Source organism: Lissotriton vulgaris, chromosome 1_1 (assembly GCF_964263255.1).
Source record: "Lissotriton vulgaris chromosome 1_1, aLisVul1.2, whole genome shotgun sequence".
Classification (NCBI taxonomy): Eukaryota; Metazoa; Chordata; class Amphibia; order Caudata; family Salamandridae; genus Lissotriton; species Lissotriton vulgaris.
Genome location: NC_141685.1, coordinates 731,598,538 through 731,624,319, shown reverse-complemented (window position 1 = coordinate 731,624,319; position 25,782 = coordinate 731,598,538). Strand labels below are relative to the sequence as shown.

Genomic DNA, 25,782 nt, shown 5'->3' with positions numbered 1-25,782 from the left:
GTTTTACCGGGGTTCAACTTCAATTGGTTCTGGTTCATCCAGAGTTGGATATGAGTCATGGCTCCATGAAAAGTTTTGATGGCATTTGGTGAGTTGAGGGGGAAGATGATCTGGAGATCGTCAGCGTAGTTATAAGTGACGATGTCCCATTTCAGAAGTGATTGAATGAGTGGCCGGAGGTAAAGATTAAAGAGGAGCGGGGAGAGGGAAGAGCCTTGGGGAACACCACAGGATGTGAGAGTTTTTTTAGCAGTGTAGGGGCCAAGGCGGACCGCCTGTGTTCTCCCCGTAAGGAAGGACCTGACCCACTCAAAAGCAACGCCCTGGATGCCCGCCTGCCCGACACGGTGGAGAAGGATGTCATGATCCACCGTGTCGAACGCGGCCGACAAATCCAGTAAGACGAGGGCTTGGGGTTTTCCCGCGTCCGCGTTGCCTCTGAGTGTGTCAAGGACTGCCAGGATAACGGCTTCTGTAGAATGGGCGGGTCTGAAGCCGGCCTGGGTTGGTACAAGGTAGCCAGAGGATTCTATAAACCTGGACAGGCAGCGAGTGACGTGAGCCTCCATAAGTTTAGAAAAATAAGGGAGAAGGGAAATGGGGCGGTAGTTCGAGGGCTCCGTCATGTCGGCGCCAGGTTTTTTTAGTAAGGGTACCAGAATGGCTTCCTTAAAGGAAGTGGGACAAATGCCGCTGCTGAGGGAGCTATTAAGTAGATGTAGGATACTGTCAGGTAAATTGAGACATATGCTCCGCAAAACGGACGGTGGGCAGCAGTCATTTGGGGAGCCGGATTTTACACGAGTGGCTAGTTCCGCCAGAGAAGAAGAGTCTAGAGCCGGAAAAGAAGTGAAGGACAGGGGGTTATTGAGGGATGTATCCGGTAGTGACAGTTGGGGGAGTGAAGGAATGGATTTTTTAATTGTGGAAATTTTTTCTAGGAAGAACGAGTTCAGGGTGTCACAGGCCTCCTGAGTAGGGGTCTGGGCTGGTAGGGTCCTGTCGTCTGTGGTTAACTTGTTCAAAACTCTGAACACCTCCTTAGATTTGTTAGCTGCCAGAGAGATCCTACTGGCGAAGTGTTCGGTTTTTGCTGAACGGATAGCTGTCTTAAATTCTTTGCGGGCAGTCAGGTAAGATTGTTTGGCTAGGTCAGAATAATCGTGTCTCCAGATGCGTTCCAACTGGCGAGTTTTGAGTTTCCGGGCTTTGAGGTCGTCGGAAAACCACCTGTGAGAGTTCCTGTGTCTGGTACAGGGGAATTTAACCAAGGGGGCAAACAGATCGCTGGCCGACTCGAGCCAGGTGGCCACGTTATGTTCTAGCCTGTCCGTGTCAATAGGGTCAGAGATCGCCGGGCAGGAGTCAGCCAGGGCAGTAAGAAATCCCTGGGAGTCATATGAGCTCCATTTGCGGGCAAGGCCGCCGGCCATCAAGGGAGCAGGAGCCTGAACAGCAGCCGTGATGATGGTGTCTACCAAGTGATGGTCAGACCAGGCACACGGACGTATGACTGGTGGGGACAACTCCAGGTTGCAGGTCCAGATCTGGTCCAAAACATGTCCCTTGATGTGAGTGGGTTCGGAGACATGTTGGACAAGGTTCAGACTTTTAAGCGTCTCAAAAAGCTCAGTAGCATGAGGGCCGGCGTGACTGTCGCCAAACCAGTAATTCAGATCGCCAAAAATGGCGAGGTGGGAGTGCGATATAAGAAGGGAAGACAGTTGTTCACTTAGAATGGTGGGAAAAGATGGCATGGGGTGTGGGGGCCGATAGAGTAAAAGGAAAGTGAGGGGGCCAACGTCCGTTTGCACGCTGATAATTAAGTTCTCCACCTCAGGTAAAGGAAGGGAGTAAGAGGATAAGGATATCAGACGCTTGGAAATAATGGCCGCTACTCCACCCCCAGGCCGGTCGCCAGGGCGGTCGGCGCGAAGGATGTAGTAATCGGGGGGGAGGGCTGCCAGAATATCCGGCATGGACTCTGAGGTAAGCCATGTTTCTGTCAGTAAAAGCATGTCGGGGTTCGAGCTAGTTAGCAGGATAAAAATATCCTCGGAGTGCTTCACCAGTGAGCGGGTGTTAAGATAAGATACCCTGAGGGATGTAGTGTTCACTGGTGGCAATGCTAAGGGTATGCGGCCATTGGGGAGGAGTTGGTTAGGGCGCGAGAGGCCTGCTGACGTAATGCGATGCAAAGTCGTAGGGGATGGTAGAATGACGGTGTGCTGAAAGTCCCTGAGTGCTTGGGGGGAATATGTAATAGGCTGGGCGACATGGCATGCCCTCAGGCCCGTCCTGGCGCGGACGGGCGCAGACGGGCTTGCCTTTGGCGCGCTGCCGGCGCGCCCGCTGCGCCCGTCCGCTGCGCGGCCGTGGAAGGCACATGGTTTATGTAGGTGGAAAACAGGAAGGGGCGTGGCCCGTGATGAAGGGGGCGTGGCCTCACCAGGCTTCCCCGGAATGACGTGGCAAGGTATGGCGGCCCGCGACAGCGTTCAGATCAGCTGTGCGGGGAAGGGGTAATAGCGAGAATGTTGCCAGAAGTAAGTTTTTTTAAAAGTGCGCAAGTACACAAGATAGTACACAAGATATACACAATAAAATCAAATTTTCCGAAGGGCTCGCTCGTTGCTCCCGGCTTCCGCCTCAGGAGTTCAGTCTATCTGCCGGCGCCTGCAATTTGGCGCGTTTTAAAGCGGGGGGCGTGGCCCGTGATGAAGGGGGCGTGGCCTCACCAGGCTTCCCCGGAATGACGTGGCAAGGTATGGCGGCCCGCGACAGCGTTCAGATCAGCTGTGCGGGGAAGGGGTAATAGCGAGAATGTTGCCAGAAGTAAGTTTTTTTAAAAGTGCGCAAGTACACAAGATAGTACACAAGATATACACAATAAAATCACATTTTCCGAAGGGCTCGCTCGTTGCTCCCGGCTTCCGCCTCAGGAGTTCAGTCTATCTGCCGGCGCCTGCAATTTGGCGCGTTTTAAAGCGGGGGGGCGTGGCCCGTGATGAAGGGGGCGTGGCCTCACCAGGCTTCCCCGGAATGACGTGGCAAGGTATGGCGGCCCGCGACAGCGTTCAGATCAGCTGTGCGGGGAAGGGGTAATAGCGAGAATGTTGCCAGAAGTAAGTTTTTTTAAAAGTGCGCAAGTACACAAGATAGTACACAAGATATACACAATAAAATCAAATTTTCCGAAGGGCTCGCTCGTTGCTCCCGGCTTCCGCCTCAGGAGTTCAGTCTATCTGCCGGCGCCTGCAATTTGGCGCGTTTTAAAGCGGGGGGGCGTGGCCCGTGATGAAGGGGGCGTGGCCTCACCAGGCTTCCCCGGAATGACGTGGCAAGGTATGGCGGCCCGCGACAGCGTTCAGATCAGCTGTGCGGGGAAGGGGTAATAGCGAGAATGTTGCCAGAAGTAAGTTTTTTTAAAAGTGCGCAAGTACACAAGATAGTACACAAGATATACACAATAAAATCAAATTTTCCGAAGGGCTCGCTCGTTGCTCCCGGCTTCCGCCTCAGGAGTTCAGTCTGTATGGCTCCACATGAGACCAGGAATGGCTGCAAGAAAAATGGTCACAAGCTACAGGAAGTTGGGAAGATCTAGTGTTTGTAACACACGCAGTGCAGGAGGAGATGTTGTGGTAGAACAAGGAGAACATAACGGAAGGGAAGCCTTTGACACCACCGAACCCAACGGTGACCATCACCACAGACGCATCCCAGAAGGGATGGGGAGCTCACATGAGCAAGCTCAGGGTGAGGGGTCTGTGGACTCCAGCGGATGCGGTCAAACACATAAACTACCTGGAACTAAAGACAGTGTACCTCGCCCCGAAGGCCTTCCAGACAAAACTGTACAACCACAGTGTGTTGATCCAGACAGCCAACACAACAACGAGGTTCTACATCAACAAACAGGGAGGAACACAATCAGCCCTGCTATCGAACCTAGCACAGGGGATATGGAGATGGGCCATCCCACTAAAAATAGACCTGCTAGCCATACACCTTCCAGGGAAGGACAATGTAGATGCAGACTTTATCAGCAAACAGACATCGGCCTCCGAGTGGGAGCTCAATACACAGGAAACGCAAAGGCTATTCAGGAGGTGGGGAACACCGACAATAGACCTATTTGCAACACACCAGAATGCAAAATGCCAAAACTTCGCGTCCAGGCAACCAGGGGAAGGGTCCCTGGGGAATGCCCTATGGATAAGCTGGTCAAAAACATTTGCTTACGCTTTTCTCCCGATACCCCTGATACACAGAGTACTCAAGAAGTGCAGAACAAGTAACATGACTCTGATCCTGGTGGCACCGCAGGGGGCCAGGCAGACCTGGTACTCACAGATAATTGAAATGGCACAGGGTGCACCCCACAAGTTCGGGAAAAGGAAAGCCTTACTCTCCATGCAAAACGGAGAAGTACTACACCCAGAGCCAGAGAGCCTCAGCCTAGCAGCATGGCTCCTGAAGACATAGAGTTTGCACACCTGAAGTTACCTGAAAGCACCCTGCGGGTACTACGAGAGGCTAGGAGGCCTAGCACACGAAGGTGCTATGTGGCAAAATGGAAAAGGTTTACACAATGGTGCAGCAAGAAAAAGCTACACAAGAAGATGACAAGGGAATCAACGGTGCTAAGATATCTCACGCACCTACTGAAGGCAAAACTAAGTTCATTCTCGCTAAGAGTACACCTAGCTGCGATAGTAGCATACACAAGAGGAGAAACAGGGAAGAGCTTCTTTACTTCACAAATAGTAAAAAGATTCCTGGAAGGGGCAAAGAGGATGCCACCACCGGCATGGAACCTCAATTTAGTCCTAACAGAGCTCATGAAAGCACCCTTGAACCCATTCATAAGGCCACCCTGTAGGAGAGTAGGGTCTGCAATCCTATGGTTACCCCCGATTTTTGCTTCACTGGTTTACGACTTTCCCTGGCTGTGGGCCTGCTAATCAGACCCACAGCCTAGCTGTGCTCTCTCTAAATTGACAACCATGTACCTTAGGTGCATATCTAATTGGATACTGAGTCACCTTATCAGTCCCTTTACAGTGTACCTTAGGTACCCAGGGCATAGGTGCACCCAGGCCTACCAAGGGCTGCAGCATGTATTATGCCACCCCTGGCTGGCCATCCAAATCTGACACAACTGGCGGATCAATCAGCTGGGGCAAGGTGGTGTAATCACCCTTTGCTTTAGATATAGTATCCCTATATCTAACCCTAAAATGGACACATATCCTCCTATCAGTCACTCCTATGGCAGGCCTTATCAATCCTGAAGGCAGAGTGCTTGGAATTATGTGAGATGGTGCTCTAGCATGAGCTGAGCCTGTCTACAGCTTTCGGAACCAAGTCCTTTAGCTGTTTCTATGATAACGCTATACCATATACTCTTAAGTGCATTATAATCCTCGCGGTTATTGCCAACTTTGGTTTAACATTATCAAAACATGTCGAGTAAGGTGTCATACGAATTGGAATACTACCCCCTCGCCAATTCTGGTGACGGGGGTAGCATTCCACCCTTCTAGAGGGACACAACATGTATGTAACTGTGAACCCCGGTTAAAGTTAACTCGAGCCTCAGTATCAAACAATGGATGCTGCCACCACAGACACAAGTCTGACCTCCTGCTGCTGGGAGTCCTTCCAGCGAGGGAGGCTTGGACAAAGGGTTTCCTGCCTTGGGAGGTGCTAGCACCACCCCAGACAGGATTTTGTGTATTAGTTAGGACAGGGCTGAAAGGAATGAGACATGCCTGGGGCACACAAGATGTCCCTGTGCATACTCCGGCCTAAACCAGTTCCTGGGACACTCCAGTCCCAGCTCTGGCGCAAGACCGGACAAAGGATAGGGGGTGTAACCACCCCCCTTCCTGGTCCCACCCAGAGGAGGGACCTAGTCGTAGTACAGCCCCCTTTAGCCGGATAAAGGTAGGAGCTGGTCCCATTCCAAATTAGATTATCCTTAACAACTTAACAAGAAGAAACTCTGGACTTCGACGTTCTGCTCCACAGAAGACTGAAGAAATCTCCCTTGTGTGCAAGGAGTGTCCACCCTGCACAAGCAGGCACCATCAGTGTCCAGCGGCTTCCCTTTGTCGTCTTCCTGCAAGGATCCAGACTTCAGAGCCCGACAAGACCCGGATTCCCAGACCTCTCCGACCTCTACCTACATCTGCAGCACAGCTGAGATCCGTGGGTGCGACGAGACATTTTGAAAGAAGCAGCACTTCGCTCCAGCACGACTTCAGAGGTATCCTCGTCCAAGTGCTTTGAGGACTGAGAAGCCCCGACCCCGAGCAGCTCCTGCACCGAAGACCAGCCCTCCAGCATCCACGAGATCTGCGTGGGGCCCTTCTGCCTGTTTGCTGCTCAACGCGTTGTCTGGTCACTTGCCGGCTGGCTAGTGGCCTCCTAGACGACGAACTGCGAAATCTTCACTGCTGGTCTGGTTGCTCCAGACTGGCCCTTGCTCCCTTCCAAAAGAGGAGCACCCCGGACCCTCCTGGTCCACTCCAGACGCCGTTTCCAAGGCCTGTTGACTCCGAATCCGAAGCTGACACCGCCGACAGTGAGAGCCTGCGTGGGACAGCTCGTGCCTCCATCCTGGTCATCGAAGACACCACCTGGTCCACGTGGCTGCAGAGACAAGCGTCCACCTTCACCTGATCGCGACAACGACATCTGGTTCCACTCCTGGTTCCACTCCAGTCACTGGCTAGTGACTTTGATCATTGTCCCCTCTGCTTTCAGGTTCTTCTCTTCACTGATCCACCCTTGGATCACACCGGACATCTTCCTCCTGATTACCTGCAGCATCTTTTCTTCCAGGCTCCATAGACTTCAACGCCGGAACCCGACACGACTTGGCACCTATGCACCCGCAGCCTGTGGGTGAGGTAACACGAGCATTTCGGTGCTCAAGGGTAGCTTGACTCTCCTAGTGTCCAGTTCCACAGTCGTTTTAGTTCTACCTAGTCAGGATTGTCCGGACTTACCGTTTTCTTGAACTGTACTGTCCATAGACACTGTTACGCATCTCGCGTGTGAGTTCACACTCTGCACACGCGTCCCGTGGGCCTCCTATTACCTACCTAGAGTTAGTATAGCGTGGTCCCAGCGTTCCTACAGCCTCTGAACAGCTCCATTCCTTTTATCGACTTTCACATTCCACTTACTTAGTATATGGTTTGTCGTGCCCCTAGGGCAACATTGTACTTTGTGCAACTTAAACGTATTTTTCCTAAGAGATTGTCATGTGCTTAGCCCTCTGATCTCATAAAAAGTTCAGAGGTGTATGTTAGTTAATAAATACTTGTTTATTTTCATAACAACCTGTGTGGTGTCCTTTCACTTGGTATTCAAGGGGTTATATGTGGTAAAACAGCTGGCTTCACATGCCAAAAGGGTTTAGCCTAAGACTGCTTTGTCCATGCTACCAATAGGATAGCTGGTCTATAAGGTTGACTTACCACCAATCACCATAAGGGTTGTTTGGACTGATACCAGGTGATCACTAGAACTAGTGAGCATCATATATCAGGCCAACTTCTCACACACCCTACAAATGCTAACAATGAAAACAGCCTTCTTGGTGGCAATCACCTCGCTGCGCAGGGTGAGCGAACTACAGGCGCTAACGCTACAAGAACCCTACATCCAAATACACAATGATAGGGTGGTAATGAGAACTGACCCACACTTTATGCCAAAGGTGGTGTCAAGGTTCCACATCAACCAGACAGTACGAATACCAAGCTTCTTTCAGAAACCGACCACAAGTGCAGAGAGGGACTGCACACTCTGGACGCTAGAAGGGCAGTAATGCACTACATAGAAAGAACCAAGGAACTCGGGAAGACGAAACAGTTCTTTGTGTCCTTCGCAAGCAGTTTCATGGGTAGACCAGTAACAAAGGGAACCATCGCACGATGGATCGCACAAACTATACAATTCTGCCACAAATAGGCAGACCAGGAACTAGCAGAGGGGCCACGGGCCCACTCTACCAGGAGAAAAGGGGCAACAATAGCCTTCCTGGCTAACACACCCATTCAAGACATATGCCTGGCGGCAACATGGGCTTCAGTGCACACGTTCAATAAGCACTAATGTGTGGATATACAAATGAACAAGGAAGCACAGGTAGGACAGAAAGCGCTTCAACATATATTCAGCAACCAACGCTCATCTTCCACCCAGCCGCCACAAACATAACAAACCGTTGCAAAGTCTATGCACAGCATAGTGAATACAGAAAGATTCACACTGCAAAACAAATTGTTTCTTACCTGTCGGCGTAGTTTTGCAGCTTGAAGATCTTTCTGGATTCGCTAGCGAACCCACCCACCTCCGCCAGAAAGATGAGGCTGGAGAAGCAGGTGGAAATACAAGGACAATACAGAAACAGACACCTTGAAAGACAAAGTGGATAAATCCCTTACTGGAGAAGAAATACTGAACATTGCCAAACGATTCGCAAACAGAACACAAAAACAAGAAAAAAGAATCCGAAGATGGCGCCCAAAGGTGGGAGCTTCCGCAGGAAGCGTACCGACATCACAGGAAGTACACCAAAAGGTGCGACGAAAAAAAAAAAGAAAGAAAAGACTACGATTCCGGCCCCAACCACTAGACCGCGGAATAATGCACAGCATAGTGAATCCAGAAAGATCTTCAAGCTGCAAAACTACACCGACAGGTAAGAAACTATTCGTTCTCAGACATTTTGGAAACAGTGTAAGAAAACATAAAAAGACTGCCAGCTCTCCATGCAGGGAGGACGAGTCCACCACCTGGAACTTAACAGTTTGAGCCTAGTAGCCCGGTTCCTAAGGATATAAACTTGGACAGCAAAATCTCCCAACACGATCAATGGACATCTTAAGTGTTACAATCGTATTGAGTTTTTATACTGGAACATGAATAAGTTACATATATCCCCCGTCCATATAACAGAACCAAACAAGACATGTAGAGCTGAAGGAATATCCCTGTTACGCTGCAGAACTGGTCAAGGATATATTTCCCCTGTGTATCACTCAATAAATAACTCATTAAGCGTAAACAACTAATCTATCGATCAAGGGACATCCTAATGGATGTCCCTTGATCAATAGATTGGTTGTTTCCTTTAGGAAGCTTGAAGGTCATGCTCAAGAACAAGGTACACAGCAAAGTGGAGGAGATATGTCCTGTCATGCAGAGAAAAAGAACTGTTTCTAAACAGAACAAAAGATACCACAGTTGTCAGGTACCTAATATACCTACTGGGCAAGAGTTTTACTTACTCTTCAGTAAAAGTCCACTTGATAGCAATTGTAGCCTACACAAGTGGGGAAATAGTGAGATGTTTATTCACATCTACAGTGAGAGAAAAATTTCTAGAAGGAGCAGAGAGAGTAGCTCCACCTAGACCAGCTACAACACCCATGTGGAACCTCAACATGGGGCTGACATGGTTAGTGAAGGAGCCTTTTGAACCACTCCACAAGACAAAACTCAGTTTCCTATCCTTAAAGTCCACCTTCCTAATTAGAATCACATTGATTTTCAGGGTGAGCGAAATGCAAGTGCTAACCAACCAGCAACCCTATCTGCAAATGTACAAGTTAAGTGTAGTTATGCGAATCAACCCACACTTCCAACCAAACGTTGATTTGCAGTTTGCATGAATCAGACAATTCAGCTACTATTAACCTAAAATGATAGCCCTTCAAATGCTGGATGTGCACAGGGCAGTAATGAACATCCTAGAAAGTACAAAGGAAGTCAGGAAAGTATTTCTTTGTATTCTTTACACGTTCAAACTGGGCATCACCAGTAACAAAAGGTACCATTACATGATGGATAGTCCAAACAATTCAGTTATGCCACCAAAAGGTCGGTGTGCAACTAGAGAAAACACCTGAAACACATTTCACAAGGAAAAAGGGAGCCACGCTAAACTTTATAGCAAACATTCCATAAATGACCATCTGGTCATCCAATCATACATTCACAGAACACTACTGTGTGGACAATTAAGTGAACAAAGACCCAAAGGTGGGACAGAGAGTACCTCCAGGGGAGATCAAGGATACCTCTACCAAATCTGTGCACAGCACCAGAATCCAGAAAAGATTCATGCTTCAAAACAAAATGGTTACTTACCGATAGGTGCAACAAAGCGCAACAAGAAAATAATACCCTTTCAAACACAATAGGAAGCCAATAAGAACAAAACAAGTTGCCAAGGAGAAAAAAAGAATCAGAACTTGCTATGATGCTCGTGGGCTTCCATAGCGCAGAACCTACATCACAAGGGGATTAAGATATCACCAAATGGTAACATACAACACCCAGCAAAAAAGAAAAGAGGACTAAGAAAAATATTCCAGACCAAGCCACTAGATGGCGGAATAATGCGCAGTCCAGCCCAAACTGCTAGGCCCAGTCCTCGAACACAAGCAACCCAGGACCGGTTTCCCCCTTGTTATGGGCTCTTTAGTCGGGTATAGCTTGGTTCCAGTTGCACAGGTCTAAACTGAGGTGGCATGGTGGGAGAAAAATTATGGATTGGGATGCGGCTGAAGTGATTGCCACTGGCTGAGATTAATTCAAGCATTCCATCCATCACCACGTTGTTATTGCATTCAAGCATTCTATCGATCACCATGTTGTTTTTGCATGCAAAAACAGGCTGCATCACTGGTGTTTGTTGAGCTCTGTGTTTCCTTTTAAGGTATGGTAGCATCAGTTTATAGATCATGTTATAATGAGGTGCATTTTCCAATTTGTAATGTTGCATTTCATTAGAAAAAATAACAGTGTTTGTGTCATGGGCAAATGGGCTGATATGTTAAAATAAACGGTGTGTAATCCTTTCTGTTGAGTTTTGTGTGCCCATCATGAGAGGCACTCCTTATCTTTAAAGCACTGTCTTGACCCTCATCCTTTCCTGGCAAAGAGAGAGAACGGAAGCCATCTTTGCCTCCCCTACACACATATCCTCTTCTTAGACTAGAACACACTCTAGAGTGATTTGTGTGGGTTTGACTCCTCACAAAAAAACATCTGCATACCATGTCCTGATGGCTCTGTGATTTGTTTCACTGGCAGGAATCAGCTCTTCCTATGCAATGTGTGTGCGCTATGATGGCGTGGAAGTGGATGAGACACACTGTGATTCCGTCACCCGTCCGGAGCCTACCCATGAATTCTGTTCAGGGAGAGAATGTCAGCCCAGGTGAGTGTGGAAGGTGCAGGAGTGCAAGCCTAAGTGAATGTGTAACAGGGCAGTGTTTCCACCTAGGTGACTTTGCACAAATATGGAGGGTTTACATGTCAGACCACATCAGTATGTAAGGAAAGGAGTTTCAGCCCAGCTGGGATTAAGAGTTGGACGCGTCAGTCCCAGTGAGTGTGAGAAATAGAGGTGTCAGCTCATTCAGGTATGCAAGGTAAAGCTGGGTCAGCCTCAACGGGTGACAAAGAGTTGGGAGTGTCAACTCTGAAGAGTAGAAGTATATGTGTAAGTGAGTGTGCATGGGACTGGTCTCTGCCACGGTGGTGACAGATTGACAACACACATGTTACAACCTAGGTAAGTGATTGAGAGCCTAGGTGAGAGTATTAGCTATGTGAGAGTTCGATTAGATGACTGTGCAGGGCATGGGAGTGTCAATCAAGGTGAGATTACAAGGAGTAGGAGGGTAAGTCACTAGGTGGTGGGCATATGAGCCTTTGTGAGAATGCAAGTAGTGGGAATGTCAGCCCAGCTAAAGATGCGAAGGGTGCAAGTTCCAGCCCAGATGGATGTGCAGAAGCGAAAAGGGAAAAGCTATCAGATACAGTACAGCATCACATGGTGTGACTTCCTCAAGATAGCTACTGGGTGAGGAGATTAGAGGCAGAAAGGAGACTTTGTTTCAAGTGTTGGTGGGTTGCCTGGAGCAATGGTTGTGGAGGGGAGAAAAGACTGCACACAGATGGAACAAGAAGGGTGGAAGTCCTAGTCAATGATGGGAAAATTGTGAGAAGATCAAGGCTTAACAAAGGGGGAACATATAAAAGAATACAGGGATAGAGAGTTGGTGCTGTTGATATACGGAGTCAAATTGGTAATGAATTAGGAATAAATAAAAGAAGGCAGTCTGAGTAGTAAAGGATGGTTAATGAAATGAAGAAAGAAGTGAGGGGACAATGGAAGTATGGAAAGAGAAGGGTGACAAGATGACAGATTGGCTGAGTGGGTTTAGTGGTTTCCATGAAGTTGCTGCTCAAATCCTGATAGGGGCAACTCAACCAGTCCTAGTTCCATACTTGTTAAAATAATATCAGTTAGTTTGGTAATAATTACACTTAAATAATTATGATAGCAAGCCCTATATAAAAAAGGTTTTATCTGAAAGAGACACGTTAGTGATAGATTCCCAGACGTCAGACTGGATCCGGAAAGTTTTTGTTTAGCAGTACCCCTGCGCGTCGGTAGGTGGTGTCGTGCGGCTCCGCATCCGTAAGCGCCGGGATGACGTCACAGAGACTACTTAGGCGCCATCCATGCGCGTTGACGTCAGTTCCTTCTTTTTCCACGCTGAAAGTGCAGATCCGGATTGAGCATGTACCTCGGTCATTTTTTGACTACTTTTTGAGACATTTTTGTCTCCTTCTCTTGTCGCCTGGTGCACATAGGGATGCCCGGCTTTAAGTCTTGTGGGTCGTGCCGCCATAATAGGTCTGTGGCGGACCCCCACGATGTTTGCCTCTACTGCCTGGAGACCGACCATGACCCCCGGGACTGTCGAGTCATGGCCCGAAGGCCTTGCGGGAGCGGCGCCGGAAGTTGCAGGAGGTCCAGCACTCCTCTCACTCCCGCTCTGGGTCTAGGGACCGGTCGCAGGACCGGAGCCGTCGCTTCTCAGGCTCTAAGTCTTCACCTTCAGATTCCGGTAAGCAACACCATAAAAAGAAGTCGAAGCGTGTTCGCTCTCCGACGTCTCCCCGTCGCTCCTCAGAGCCAGACCAGGGGGACAGGGGCTCCGCCCCCGCAGCTCCTCTGGAGCCTGGGAGTCCCACGGCCTACCCGCCATACCCGGGTCCGTCGGCGACTCCCGAACAGATGCAAGAGTTTCTTACTGCCATGGACGCCTTTTTAGTCCTCGGGCTCCTGCCGGCGCGCCTGCTGGCCCCGCGGTCCCGTGTCCAGATCCTGTTGGCCCGGCGGTACCACCTCCGGCGCCTGCCCCGGAGCCACTGGATCCAGCGGCCTCGGCTCCGGCGCCACAAGGTGCAGTGCCGCTGGCTCCGGCCCTCCGCTGCCCTTGACCCCGGCCCCAGCGCCGCCCCTGGCTCCACCACAGGCACCGCACTGGGTGCCGTTTATCCCACCCAAATGGTTCTCGGACCATTTCGTTCTGGCCTGATATCCACATTGGGATACGGTTCCGGCTCGGCCATGGCTGGTGCCGCTCCCGCCACCGCTTGCTCCCTCTCCGGCTCCGGCCCTGCCGCGTGGCCGGCTCCTTCTACTCCGGAGACGGACGAGGACTGGGACGACTCCGAGGACCCCCTTGTGCGGCAATGTGACTCCGAGCAGGATTGGGTGGATGACCTTCAAGATGCGGGTGCACTTGATGTGTCTTCTGACCCAGGGTTTGCCTCCCCACCGCCTATAATGGAGGAGGGCGCTTCCTACACTATGGTGCTGCGTTGGGCTGTGGAGACTCTCCATCTTGACCTCCCTACGGTTACCCTTAAGACCAACCTCCTTACGGAGGTGCTCTAGGCGGCGTCTACTACGTCGTCAGAGCCGCTGCTTCCCGCTGCTTCCTTTCAATAAGGCCCTTACCAAAGTCCTCTTGGGCACTTGGTTGCGGCCGGCCTTGGGGACACCAGTGGATAAGAACGTCGCTAGGCATCATCGCCCGGCGCCTGGTGATCCTGCCTTCTTGACCACTCACCCCACATCTGAGAGCCTGGTCATTCAGGCCGCGACGTCGCAGAGTGCCTTTCCCATGGCTCCGCTGGATAAGGACTCTAAGAAGCTGGACCAATATGGCAAGAGGTTGTTCTCTTCAGCTTGGGGTTGCGGTTGGTTAATACCGCCTGCTTATTGGGCCATTACTCCCACGCAGTGTGGGATTCGGTAGCCGAGGTCCTACCTCAGTGCTCTGAGGAGGTCCAGACTATCCTTTCCTAAGCGATTGCGGAAGGCAAGGATGTGGCGAAGTTTGCCATCAGGTGTGGTCTGGACACGGCTGATTCCTTAGGCAGGACAATTTCCACAATTGTGGCGTTGCGTCGCCATGCATGGTTGCGGTCTACCGGGTCCTCGCCCGATGTCCAAGGCTCGCTCATGGACATGCCCTTTGATGGCTCCCGCCTCTTTGGCGGCAAGGCTGACAGTGCCCTGGACCGCTTTAAAGACTTGCGGGCCACGGCCAAGTCTTTGGGCCTTTCAACGAAGAACCCTGCCACGCCTGGGTTTCATTCCTCCGTGGCCAGGGTATAAGCACCCAAGCATGCTCCTCCATGAAGCCTGTGCAGAACCAGCCAGCGCGACTGTGGACGTGGCTTCCGCAGAGGCGGGTCTGGTAACCAGTGAGCGGGTCAGTCCACCTCCACCCCGCTGCTTCCACCTCTAAGCCTTCCTATTCGGAGCTTCAGGGAGCACCCCATGCCGGTAGGAGGCAGGGTCCGTCACCACCTACACCACTGGTGCATAATCACATCAGACAAGTGGGTGTGGTAGATAATCTGCCACGGTTACTCGCTCTCCTTTCTGTCCTCCCCTCCAGCCATGCCACCTCGGTACCACCCCTTGTCGGGGGATCATTTGGCTCTTCTCCGTCAGGAAGTCACGGCCCTCCTGGCCAAGGGGGCCATTGAGTGCGTTACTGATCAGGAAGTAGGGAGTGGTTGTTATTCCCACTACTTTCTGGTCCCCAAGAAGGACAAGGGGGGCTTGCGCCCCATCTTAGACCTCCAGGACGTCAATCGCTTACTTCGGAAGGGGAAGTTCATGATGCTAACTCTGGCTCAGGTCCTGCCTGGGTTGGACCCTGGAGACTGGTAGGCACCGTTGGACTTGCAGGACACATATTTTTTCATATCCCCGTCCTGCCGTCCCACAGGCGTTACCTGCGGTTCATGGTAGGCCGAGAGCATTTTCAGTTTCCCGTGCTCCCATTCGGCCTTACCAGTGCCACTCGGGTATTCACAAAGGTAATGGCGGTGGTCGCAGCTCATCTGCGCAGATCAGGGGTGTCAGTCTTCCCCTACCTCGACGACTGTTGAAAGCGGGCTTGCCCCAGGTAGTTGTCGCCCACCTCTGGACTACGGGCGGCCTCCTGCATTTGCTGGGGTTCTCCATCAATGTCCCAAAGTCGCACATGAGTCCCTCTCAGAAGCTCCCCTTGATCTGAGCAGTTCTTGATTCGACCGTGTTTCGGGTTCATCCTCCCGAGCAGCGAGTCCGGGATATTCAGGCTATGGTTCCGCTCTTTCAGCCTCTATCCCGAGTTTCGGTCAGGATGACCATCCGGCTTCTGGGCCTGATGGCCTCCTGCATCCTGCTAGTGACACATGCCAGATGCCATATGCGGGCTCTGCAGTGGGACCTGATGTTCCAGTGGGCACAGCATCAGGGCAACCTGTCCGATCGCGTCTAGATCTCGGAGGGCGCTGCACGACAGTTGCAGTGGTGGCTCACGAATCACAAATGGGTCAGTGGCAGATCCCTTTCCCTCCCCCAACCGGAGCACACAGTGGTGACGGATGCGTCCCTCCTGGGATGGTGAGGCCACTTGGGAGAGGCGGAGATCTCTTGCACTGAAGGCATTCCTTCCCTCTCTCCGGGGAAGTGTAGTGCAGGTGTTCACGGACAACACCACCGCTATGTGGTATTGCAACAAACACGGCGGAGTGGGGTCCTGGACCCTATGTCAGGAGGCTCTGCGCCTCTGGACATGGCTGGAACATCAAGGCATTACCTTGGTGGTTCAACACCTGGCAGGTTCTCTGAACGCCAGGGCGGAGGAACTCAGCCGCCGGTGCATGATGGATCACGAATGGCTTCTGAACTCTGACGTGGAGCAAAGTCTCTTTCAGCAGTGGGGAAAGCCTTGGTTAGATGTATTCGCCACCAAAGAGAACACGCAATGTCATCAGTTCTGCGCGTTGAAATTTCCAAGACTGCGCTCGCTCGGAGACGCTTTTCGTCGCGAGTGGAGCTGCAGTCTATTGTACGCCTTTCCGCCTATACCACTTCTGCCCAGAGTGCTGAAGAAGATCAGGCGTGACCGGGCCCAAGTCATTCTTGTGACTCTGGACTGGGCTCGGAGAGTATGCTATCCCAAGCTACTCAGTATGAGCATCGATCCCCTGATCCGTCTGCATCTTCAGGAGAATCTTCTGTCGCAGCAGCAGGGGACGGTTTTCCACCCGAACCTGTCCAGCCTCCACCTCCATGCGTGGAGATTGAGCGGCGACAGTTGACACCCTTTGATCTTTCTCTCGAAAACTGTGATGTCATTCTGGCAGCCAGTCGTCCCTCCACCAAAACGGCATACGCCTGCAGGTGGAACAGGTTTGTGGCATGGTGCACAGCAAAGGCTGTGGATCCCCTTTCTGCCCCTCTTTTTGAGGTTCTTCTGTTCCTTCTCTCTTTGGCCCAACATGGCTCTGCTCTGGGCACTATCAAAGGTTATCTTTCGGCCATCTCCGCCTTCCTGCGGCTTCCAGATCAGCCTTCTCTTTTTAAGTCCCCGGTTGTTACCCTTTTCCTTAAGAGCATTACGCACACGTTTCCACCTGTGCCCTTTATAATGCCTCATTGGGACTTTATTCTTATCTTGACTTTTATTATGTGTGATCCCTTTGAGCCCCTTCATAACTGTCCCTTACGTCTTCTCACTCTAAAGACGGCTTTCCTGGTTGCTATCACTTCTGCCAGAAGAGTGAGTGAGCTCCAGGCTCTCTCTTCGAAACCTTCTTTCCTCTCTGTTCATCTGGACAAGGTGGTTTTAAGGACCCGTCCTTCTTTTATGCCAAAGGTTGTCACATCCTTCCACATCGGGCAGACCATCACTTTGCCCACCTTCTTTCCGCCGCCGCATCCTTCAAGGGAAGAGGAGAGGCTCCACCATCTGGACCCAAAACGCGCGCTCGCCTGCTCACAGCATACACAGCAGTTCCGGGTGGATGATCAGCTTTTTGTTGGCTACGTGGGCGCCAAAAAAGGTCGGGCTGTGCACAAACGGACCATCTCCCGGTGGGTCGTTCTGTGCATCAAAGCATTTTAATAATTGGCCAAGAAGGAGCCTCCTGTGGGACTGCGTGCCCATTCGACCAGGGCAACTGCAGCCACTACTGCCTTGGGACGCAGCGTTCCCTTGCAGGACATTTGTCAGGCAGCTACGTGGAACTCGCTGCACACTTTTACCAAGCACCACTGCCTTGACAGTCGGGTTCGAAGAGATGGCTTCTTTGGCCGTTCTGTGCTCCGTGACTTTCTGGTGTAATCCTGTTCGCAGACCCACCACCGGGGTTAGTACTGCTGGGGTATCTATTCTAAGGTAAGGAATCTATCACTAACGTGTCTCTTTCAGATGCACAAGTTACTACTTGTGTAACAATATATCTGTAAGAGACATTAGTTAGTGATAGATTCCCTACCGCCCCACCCATCCTCCCCGCTCTGCGAACTGATTACTAGATCAGTATCTTGCATAGCTCTGCATGTCAGCGCAGAAAGTCGTGTACAGAACTGGCGTTAGCCGGCATGGGTGGCGCCTAAGTAATCATCCCGGCGCTTACGACTCCAGTGACGGTCGTGGAGCCGCACGACGCCACCTATCGACGCGCAGGGGTACTGCTAAGCAAAAACTTTCCGGATCCAGTCTGACGACTGGGGATACTTTTAAGGTAAGGAATTTATCACTAACTAATGTCTCTTACAGATATATTGTTACACAAGTAGTAACTTGTGCATTACTGTCTCTATTGATAAAGGAAGGGGGGACGAGGAAGACAAAAAAAAAGAATTGGCTAAAAGAGCAAAGTAACTGAATGAATTTGAGAAAAGGGAACACAATGGTCGTAGGAGGTAGAGTTAACTGATGTGTGTCTGGACGAGGGAGGGAGGCACAAAAAAGGTAGCAGGACCTGAAGGAGTGAGAGAGGTGGTGAATGGAGGAGAGATAACATAATAAAAGAAGGAATAAGGGAGTATTGACAGAATCAGGGAAGGTGTGACAAGTCCATTTAGATAACTGAATCTGGTGATATGGAGGCTATACTCTACTGTAGAGGTAGCATTGGAATGAGAGGGAAGCAATAGAAATAGTTTGAGAGGAGGGACTTCTAGATGAAAAGGGCAAAGAAAGAGAGAAAGTGAAAGTGAGATAGGAAAGGAGTGAAGCAGATATGAGCAAGGGTGCGTGATGACCCTTTGGATGTGAGTCACAAGGAGTTATATCATGTTGCCCACACCATTAAATCCGTTCCACAAGACTTCCTTTCGCTATGGAGTGTGGAAATGATTCCCTGTAGTCAGCTCCTTCGATTTTAGGACTCAAAGGACCTGTCTGTTTCCAAAGACAATGGTCGTTTCTTATAGAGCTGTGGTTTCCGGAGAGTGCTTTGCCTGCAGCTCACATGGTCAATGATCCAGAGTGTTCTTGAGGATGTTTGTATATAGATTTGGCTTCATGTTGTTAGACAATCTTCTCACAAATGCACTTTTCCTTAGTGTTGGGTATGCAAAGAAATAAAGTGGGCAGCTTGAGTGAGTGCTGTCACTTGTGTGATTTGCACCTGGGATGTGAGTCCTTCTAGTGCGGGACATTGTAGTATGCCTGCTCTTTCTGTAGTGGGATACAAGGTGTTAAAGTGAAAGTACTTGCACAAGTCTTCTCTATGTTCGCTGGATGTGACCAGTGAAGAGTGTTGGTCTTCAGATATGAATGCTTTCTGTCACTTGTTGATGTGTATTTCCAGGTGTACTTTTTTCTTGGTCCTAATACCTCTCTTGAAGGTAATAGCTTAAATTCTAGAGGGATCATTCAGGCACATGCATAATTTTATTGTCTTCTTTCTACTCCCGGAAGGCGACTAAGAAGATGGTGTGTGTTTTCTCAAACATATATGGCTTGCGTGACTTGGCTGTCCTCCCCAGAGATGATAGCTAAGGTGCTAAGAGTTTTCATACATATATGTGCTTCTCAAGTTCACTCTATCCCTGCAGATGATATTTGAGATGATAATGTGACATTTCTCAAACTTGCATGATTTTCCTATTGTGTCTCTTCTCTTTCGAGATGGGAAACGAGTCGTTGGAGTGAGTGCTCACGTACGTGTGGTGAAGGTGTGCAGGTCCGCAGTGTCCGCTGCTGGAAGATGATGGCGCCTGGTTTTGACAGCTCTGTCTACAATCAAGTGTGTGAAGCAGAGGACCTAGTAAGGCCCATGGAAAGGAAAGTGTGTAAGAGCAAGGCGTGTGGACCACAGTGGGAGCTCTCTGAGTGGTCAGAGGTAGGTTGTTTGGCAAATTATTACTGTCCTAGGATTGGATACTTGCTCTTGGAGGATCTACAATTCTATTAAGAATTAGGAGTAGACATGTAGGGTGGAATCCAGTATGTCAGCATTGGTATTTCCTAATTCTTAATAAGCACAGGTCTGGGTCTTGGGTCTATGGTGGATGCCAGACCAGCCATCATTGAGGGTAAACATGTAATCCCTAATGGTTACCTTTTTCTTTTGGAACCCAGATTTTTATGGACTACAGGTATTGCCTGTTTTAACATTGCCGCTCCCATTATGCCTTCTGGTCAAGTAACCCAATAGAAGAATGGGTTATTCTGAATTTTGAACCTATATGAAAACAAGGGTCAACAGAATATTTCTAATAATCCCTACCTTATATTCGAAAAATGAATTTTGTAGATACTTTCTAGAGAATTGGAAATGGCCTGGGAGTTGTACCTCATCAAAGCACAGATGTTTTCATAAGTTTGTGAGTGTTCCCCAGTTTTAGGCTAAGCAAATCTAAAACGAGTCCTGCTCTGGAACAAAAAAGGCACGTGTTTCTAAATGCAGCACTGAGGGGGGTTGCCATGTAAGTGCCCAGGGGTCTGCAATGTACCATAGTAGTACAATATACATTTTGAGACCAGCATTATTATGAACTATGATTTCTGTATTTGAAGTTCACTTCTGCTCCCACTGGAACAGATGGCGTATTCCTATCTGATTATTATGAGCACACCCGTAAACTGCTTTGTCTGTGTTTTGTTGTGATGTGCACTTGATGGTAGTGAGGCTGACATATTTGTCTCTCCGAGGCCTACTCACTGGGAAGAAGGCTGGATATTGGCCTCAGCCTTTTTCACTGTTGAGCTTAAGAACACACTGAAGGGATACCTCCTTCATCATAGTGGCTGGACCAGGCCAGCTAATTATGACGCCAACTAGATTGGACAGTGCCTTGTTGCCACTACAACATAGAACAATGTTTGGGACTATAAAAAAGTACATTAATAACTAATAATAACAACCTCAGGACCAGTAAAAAAAACACTAACTTGCCCATATACTAAGAATCCTAGTCTTTATCAGAGGAGATTGAATGCATGTCTCCTTTCCAAGGGGACAGTCACCTACTCAGGAAGAGTTTATCTTCTTCATTGATATTAGGGCTGAAATGTATTAGGTCGCCCTGACTGGGGCGAAGAACATAACACTGTAAAAGGCCATAAATAAGCAATGGGAAATTTATAAAGTTTGGCTGCCCTGAACCTGCAGAGGTCTGTTGTTAGTTGAATTTGCTTCTGGCGGGCTAGCTTAAAGCACACACTCAGAGGTTGATTTGATACTTGAAGTCACTTTTGGTTGGAGGGCAGAAACCACTTTGTGGCATAGGCACAATGTTGATTCTTACACACATTCCTACTTAATGACACCAAGATGTTGAAAAAGAGTTACAGTTTTATATCACTCCTAGGGGATTCGAGCATGTAAATCTGATAAAAAACCACCAAAGATACCCACACTACAGAACCAGTGTTACCTGTGAGTAACGTATTGTTTCTCACCACTGTTAGCAAGAGAGCATCAGTGAATGCAGGAAAGGAGAGAAAGTAAAGGAATTGAAAATGTCCTGTACCATCTATGAACAGTTTGGTGAAAAAATGGATGCCTTTAGTGTCTTTTTAGAGAGTATATGATTTATGAACATATATTCATGTTAATTCCATTTTGTAATTGAGTTTTACTTCTAGGCATTGTCCAGGATTTACCTGGAGATCTTGGAATTCAATCTAACTCCCCTCACATAGCATGGGCTGTGAATTTAGGATTGCACACATTCCATTCAAGAATTTGTTCCAAATCATATTGGCTCACATGGCTGGAGTGTTGCTTCTGTTAGCGTAGGAGCTTGCATGAATGTAGAATTACAAATACATGTTTTTTCCCAAAAGGCGCTCAAGGTTTGTCATGGAGAGCACAGAACACTAACTTGCAATGTCTACCGTCCACATAGATGTAGTCCTGAATATCAACTACAAAAATATTGACCTACCAAAATATTGACTACTAAAATATTGTAAACCCTATATTTATAATTCAAATAACAAAAATATTGACTTCAAAATATCGTCCTACTGAATATCTAACGTTAAAAAAATACTTACCACAAAAATACAGACTACAATAATATTGAGCTTTAAATTAACATTAGAACTGACTAAAAATGTAACACCAAACTATACAGTTAAAAACAACTCTAATATTTAAAAATATTAATTGTATTTAATGAAAACGAATTTTACTTTTTAAAAAGCAATATTTTTTCAATCATATTTCATAAAATTAAAATGCTTTTATTTTGTGATTCAAAAATATGTATTTTAAAACAAATAATAAAAAGAAATATAACTTTTTTCATACGAAAATATGTTGTGATGGACACTTCTAACTGCAGATTCCTCACCTTTAAAATATTCGGAGGTCCCAGAATGAGTCCGGAGGATTTTAACAGCATCGCCGGTAGGCAGCATCGTACAGCTCCTCGCTAACTTAATTCCAGCCCGGTATTGAGGAACAGAGCCACTTATAAGCGCTACGCCAGTGGTCTGACGTCAGTTCCTTTCTTTCGCCTCCCTTGTATGCAGATCTAGTGCTCAGTCACATCTTTTCCCTTGTCTTTTGACAGGTTTTTTCTCCAAATTCTTTGTCTAGCTTGCAAGGGTTATATCCCCTTCTAAAACAGCTGTGTTTAAGTCTTATGGGCACTGTCCCAAACAGGACAGTTTGACTCAAATCATCCAGGATAGCCAGGATGCCACAAAATATATTATCTGCTCTGTGATGGACAGTATTGCTTGCATGTACAGAGCAGTTGGCAATAATGTCAAGCTTCGTAAGCACGCATAGTTGTGATCCACAGGCGTCTTTGGAGAAGTGCAAGCCTCCTTGATGACCTGTAATTTGATGGGTCTCACCTGTTTGACGAGAAGGCTGATTCAGCATTGAAATGCTTTAAAAGAAGAACGGTGATGGCACATTCTCTAGGCCTTTCCCTGCAAGACTTTATCATCACTAGTTTTTTTTTTTTACTTCTTTTTATTGCAGATAAGCATCTTACACATTGCATAGTCCACATCATCCTTATGACAATATTTATCAATTTTCTTTTCATAACACGCAATATAATCAAGTGTGCCCCACATTGTACTGTATCTATATCATACACCCCACTGTTTGAGTATTTTAATCTTCATCAGAAATTGAAAATCTACTCTGGACAACTGGAGCGGTGCATAGGAGTCCCCGATATTCACTCGATTTGTTCCATATTTGTCCTCACTTCTGGGGGCAGCCTCTGTTTACATTGATTCTCTTTTTGACTACCATACACCAATCTACATCTTTTTCCCAATCTTTAAGGGCTAATATCGCCTGTGCTTCCCAATATTGTGCTATATTTCTTCTAGTAATCATAAATCCCAATGTTACTTATCCTCACTAGTTTGACCACTTTCGAGGAGGCTACTCCAGCGGAATGGTGTACCGGCCACACCAATGTCCACACCCCTGCAACAAGTACTCTAATCCTTTTATGGTCAAGGTTAGGGATCAAGCAAACAATGCCCAGGCCATTAAGTTCAGCAATTTTCCTGGCCCTGCGCCGCTGCGGTGTCTACCTTCAAGCCAATTTAGTTTGCCTTCCTGGACACACGACTACTAGAAGTAACAGGATTAGACATTTTATCCCCAGGTGGCAGAGGGTAACACCCAACAGGTGTGTCTTGCAGATAGTCCAACAAACCTATGCCCTGCCATTCCTTTTAAACTTGCCACACCTCCCACCTGCATCGAAGCATCTTTCAGAGGAGCTCCTTTCCATCTTGCTCCTCTGAAAGATGCTTCGGTGCAGGTGGGAGGTGTGGCAAGTTTAAAAGGAATGACAGGGCATAGGTTTGTTGGACTATCTGCAGTTTTGACCAAAGGAATCATAGAGGTGGTTCTGGCCGCGAAATTGGAATTGTCTGTTACTATTGCTATTTCCTCATACCAAAGAAGGACAGGGACCTTCGTCCTATTTTAGATCGTGGCCCTCCCAATGCCTTCTTGCAGAATGACAAATTCAAGATGCTCACACTGGCCCACGTTCTGCCTGCCTTGGATCCAGGCAACTTGATGGTGGCTTGGGACCTGCACATCTGACTCCTTCGTAGAGCCAGCCAGAATCTTGTCCAGTTTCAGTACTTTCTTCCACCACAACATGTCCATGGCATTTGTGCTATGATCTTGAGATTTCAGCCTCGGTCATGGGTCTCAGTGAGAGAGGCTCTGAGATTTCTGGTCCTCCTGGCATCCTACATCATACTCGTCCACAATGCTAGGTTGCATATGTAGGCTATGCTAGAACCTTAAGTCTCTGCAGGCTCATCATCAGGGGAATCTGTCGGATTCCATCCAGGTTTTGTGCGAGACTGCAAAAGACCTGCAGTGATGGTTAAACTGGAGTTGATAGGCGTCAGACCCTTTCTGCCTGCTCCAATCAGAGCTGACGCAGTTGACTGCATTTGATCCTCCTCCTGAAGTTGTGGATGTTATTCTTGTTGCCTGGTTTCCCTTTAAAAATCTGTCAATACAGGGTGCTGGGACAAGTTTGTAGGCTGGCGTGGCACCCGAATTATTGACCCTTACGGGTCAAACCATTGGATGTCTTATTATTTGCAGTGGGTATTGTTGAAGGTTATTTGTAATACCAGACCAGCCATCCTCGTTCAGATCACCTGTTTTAATGCAGTTTCTGAACGGTTTGAGTCATTTGGTTTTTCTCAAACCCTTTGTGATCTCCACAGTGGAATCTTAATCTGGGTTCTCACTTATCTCATGTATACGCTGTTTGAACTCATGCACAGCTGTCCATCGTGTCTCCTGACTCTGAAGACTGTGTTTCTGTTAGGAGTAACTTTGGCTCATCACAATGAGGGAACTCCAAGCTCTCTCGGTCCAGCTGCCTTACAACTCCATTTCTCAGACAAATTGGTACTGAGGTCCAAGGTGGCTTTTTTACCTAAATCTAGGACTGCTTTTCAGGTAGGACAATCCATAACTTTTCCAACATTCTTTTCCCCATCTTATCCTTTTATTTATTTATTTATTTAAGGAGCTTGTAAAGCGCGCGGCTACCTCCAGAAGGGGTGTCCCGGCGCTGAAGACGGAAGGCTCAGAAAAGGAAAGGAAAATCCAAAGACTAATTTTAAGCAATGGAAAACAGCCAAGTTTTTAATTTACTGCAAAAAAGGGATTCAGAGGGGCTGAACCTCAGGTCAAGTGGGAGGCTATTCCAAAGTTTGGCGGTCATTACGCCAAACGCTCTTCCACCCATTCTGGAACGTCGGAAGCGTGGCACAATCAGAAGACGTAGGCTGTTCGATCTCAAGGATCTGACTGATTGAGACACTACCAGTCGCTTTTTCAGGTATCCTTTGGCCGAGGCCATTAAGAGCACGAAAAGCAAGGATCAATATCTTGAATTGGATGCGACATGCAATGGGGAGCCAATGTAGCTTCTTGCGGTAGAGAGCTACCGACTGACGATAAGGGATGTGGCCAATCAGTCTCGCCGCCGCATTCTGCACAATCTGCAGACGTTCAATCTGGTACAAGGGGGCACCGGCATAGAGGCTGTTGGCATAATCCAAATGTGATGTGATGAGGGCGTGAATAATGGTTCTGCGGGCATCTAGAGGAAGGTATGGGAAGATCTTTCTGATCATACGTAGTTTCGCAAAACAGGCTGATGTGACCTTGTTAATTTGGGCTTTACATGAAAGAGCATTATCAAATTGGAAGCCCAAGTTGCGTACTGTTTGGACAGGAGTTGGCGGAGGATTAAGCACCGTAGGCCACCACAGGATAGAAGACAGTGGAGTTTTCTGATTAAAAAATAAGACCTCCGTCTTATCGGTGTTAAGCCTAAGATGATTGGTGGTCATCCAGGAGCATATATTGTCCAGGCAATGGAGAAAGCTGGCAAAGCTGGAGTCAGAGTGATCGCTAAAAGAAAACACAAGCTGAGTATCATCAACATAAGAGATCACTCTGACCCCCCAGGATTCCACCACTTTAGCCAGAGGTGCGAGGTATACGTTAAAAAATAGAGGGCTCAGGGCAGAGCCCTGAGGGACACCGCAAAGGAGGGGTTTACTCTCTGATTTAAAAGGCTTAAGAAAAACCTTCTGAGATCTTCCTTTGAGGAAGGAC

The 25,782-nt window shown here is 48.4% G+C and overlaps 1 protein-coding gene across 3 annotated transcripts in view; it reads left to right on the top strand.

Moving 5' to 3' along the window:
* LOC147747724 (ADAMTS-like protein 2) overlaps positions 1–25,782 on the top strand; it is a 381,417-nt gene that overhangs the window by 285,783 nt on the left and 69,852 nt on the right. For all 3 annotated transcript variants that reach the window (XM_086955321.1, XM_086955335.1, XM_086955329.1), the window contains 2 exons: positions 11,122–11,248; positions 19,320–19,533. In XM_086955321.1, the coding sequence (XP_086811447.1) occupies positions 11,122–11,248; positions 19,320–19,533 (341 nt within the window). The remainder of the gene's footprint in view (positions 1–11,121; positions 11,249–19,319; positions 19,534–25,782) is intronic.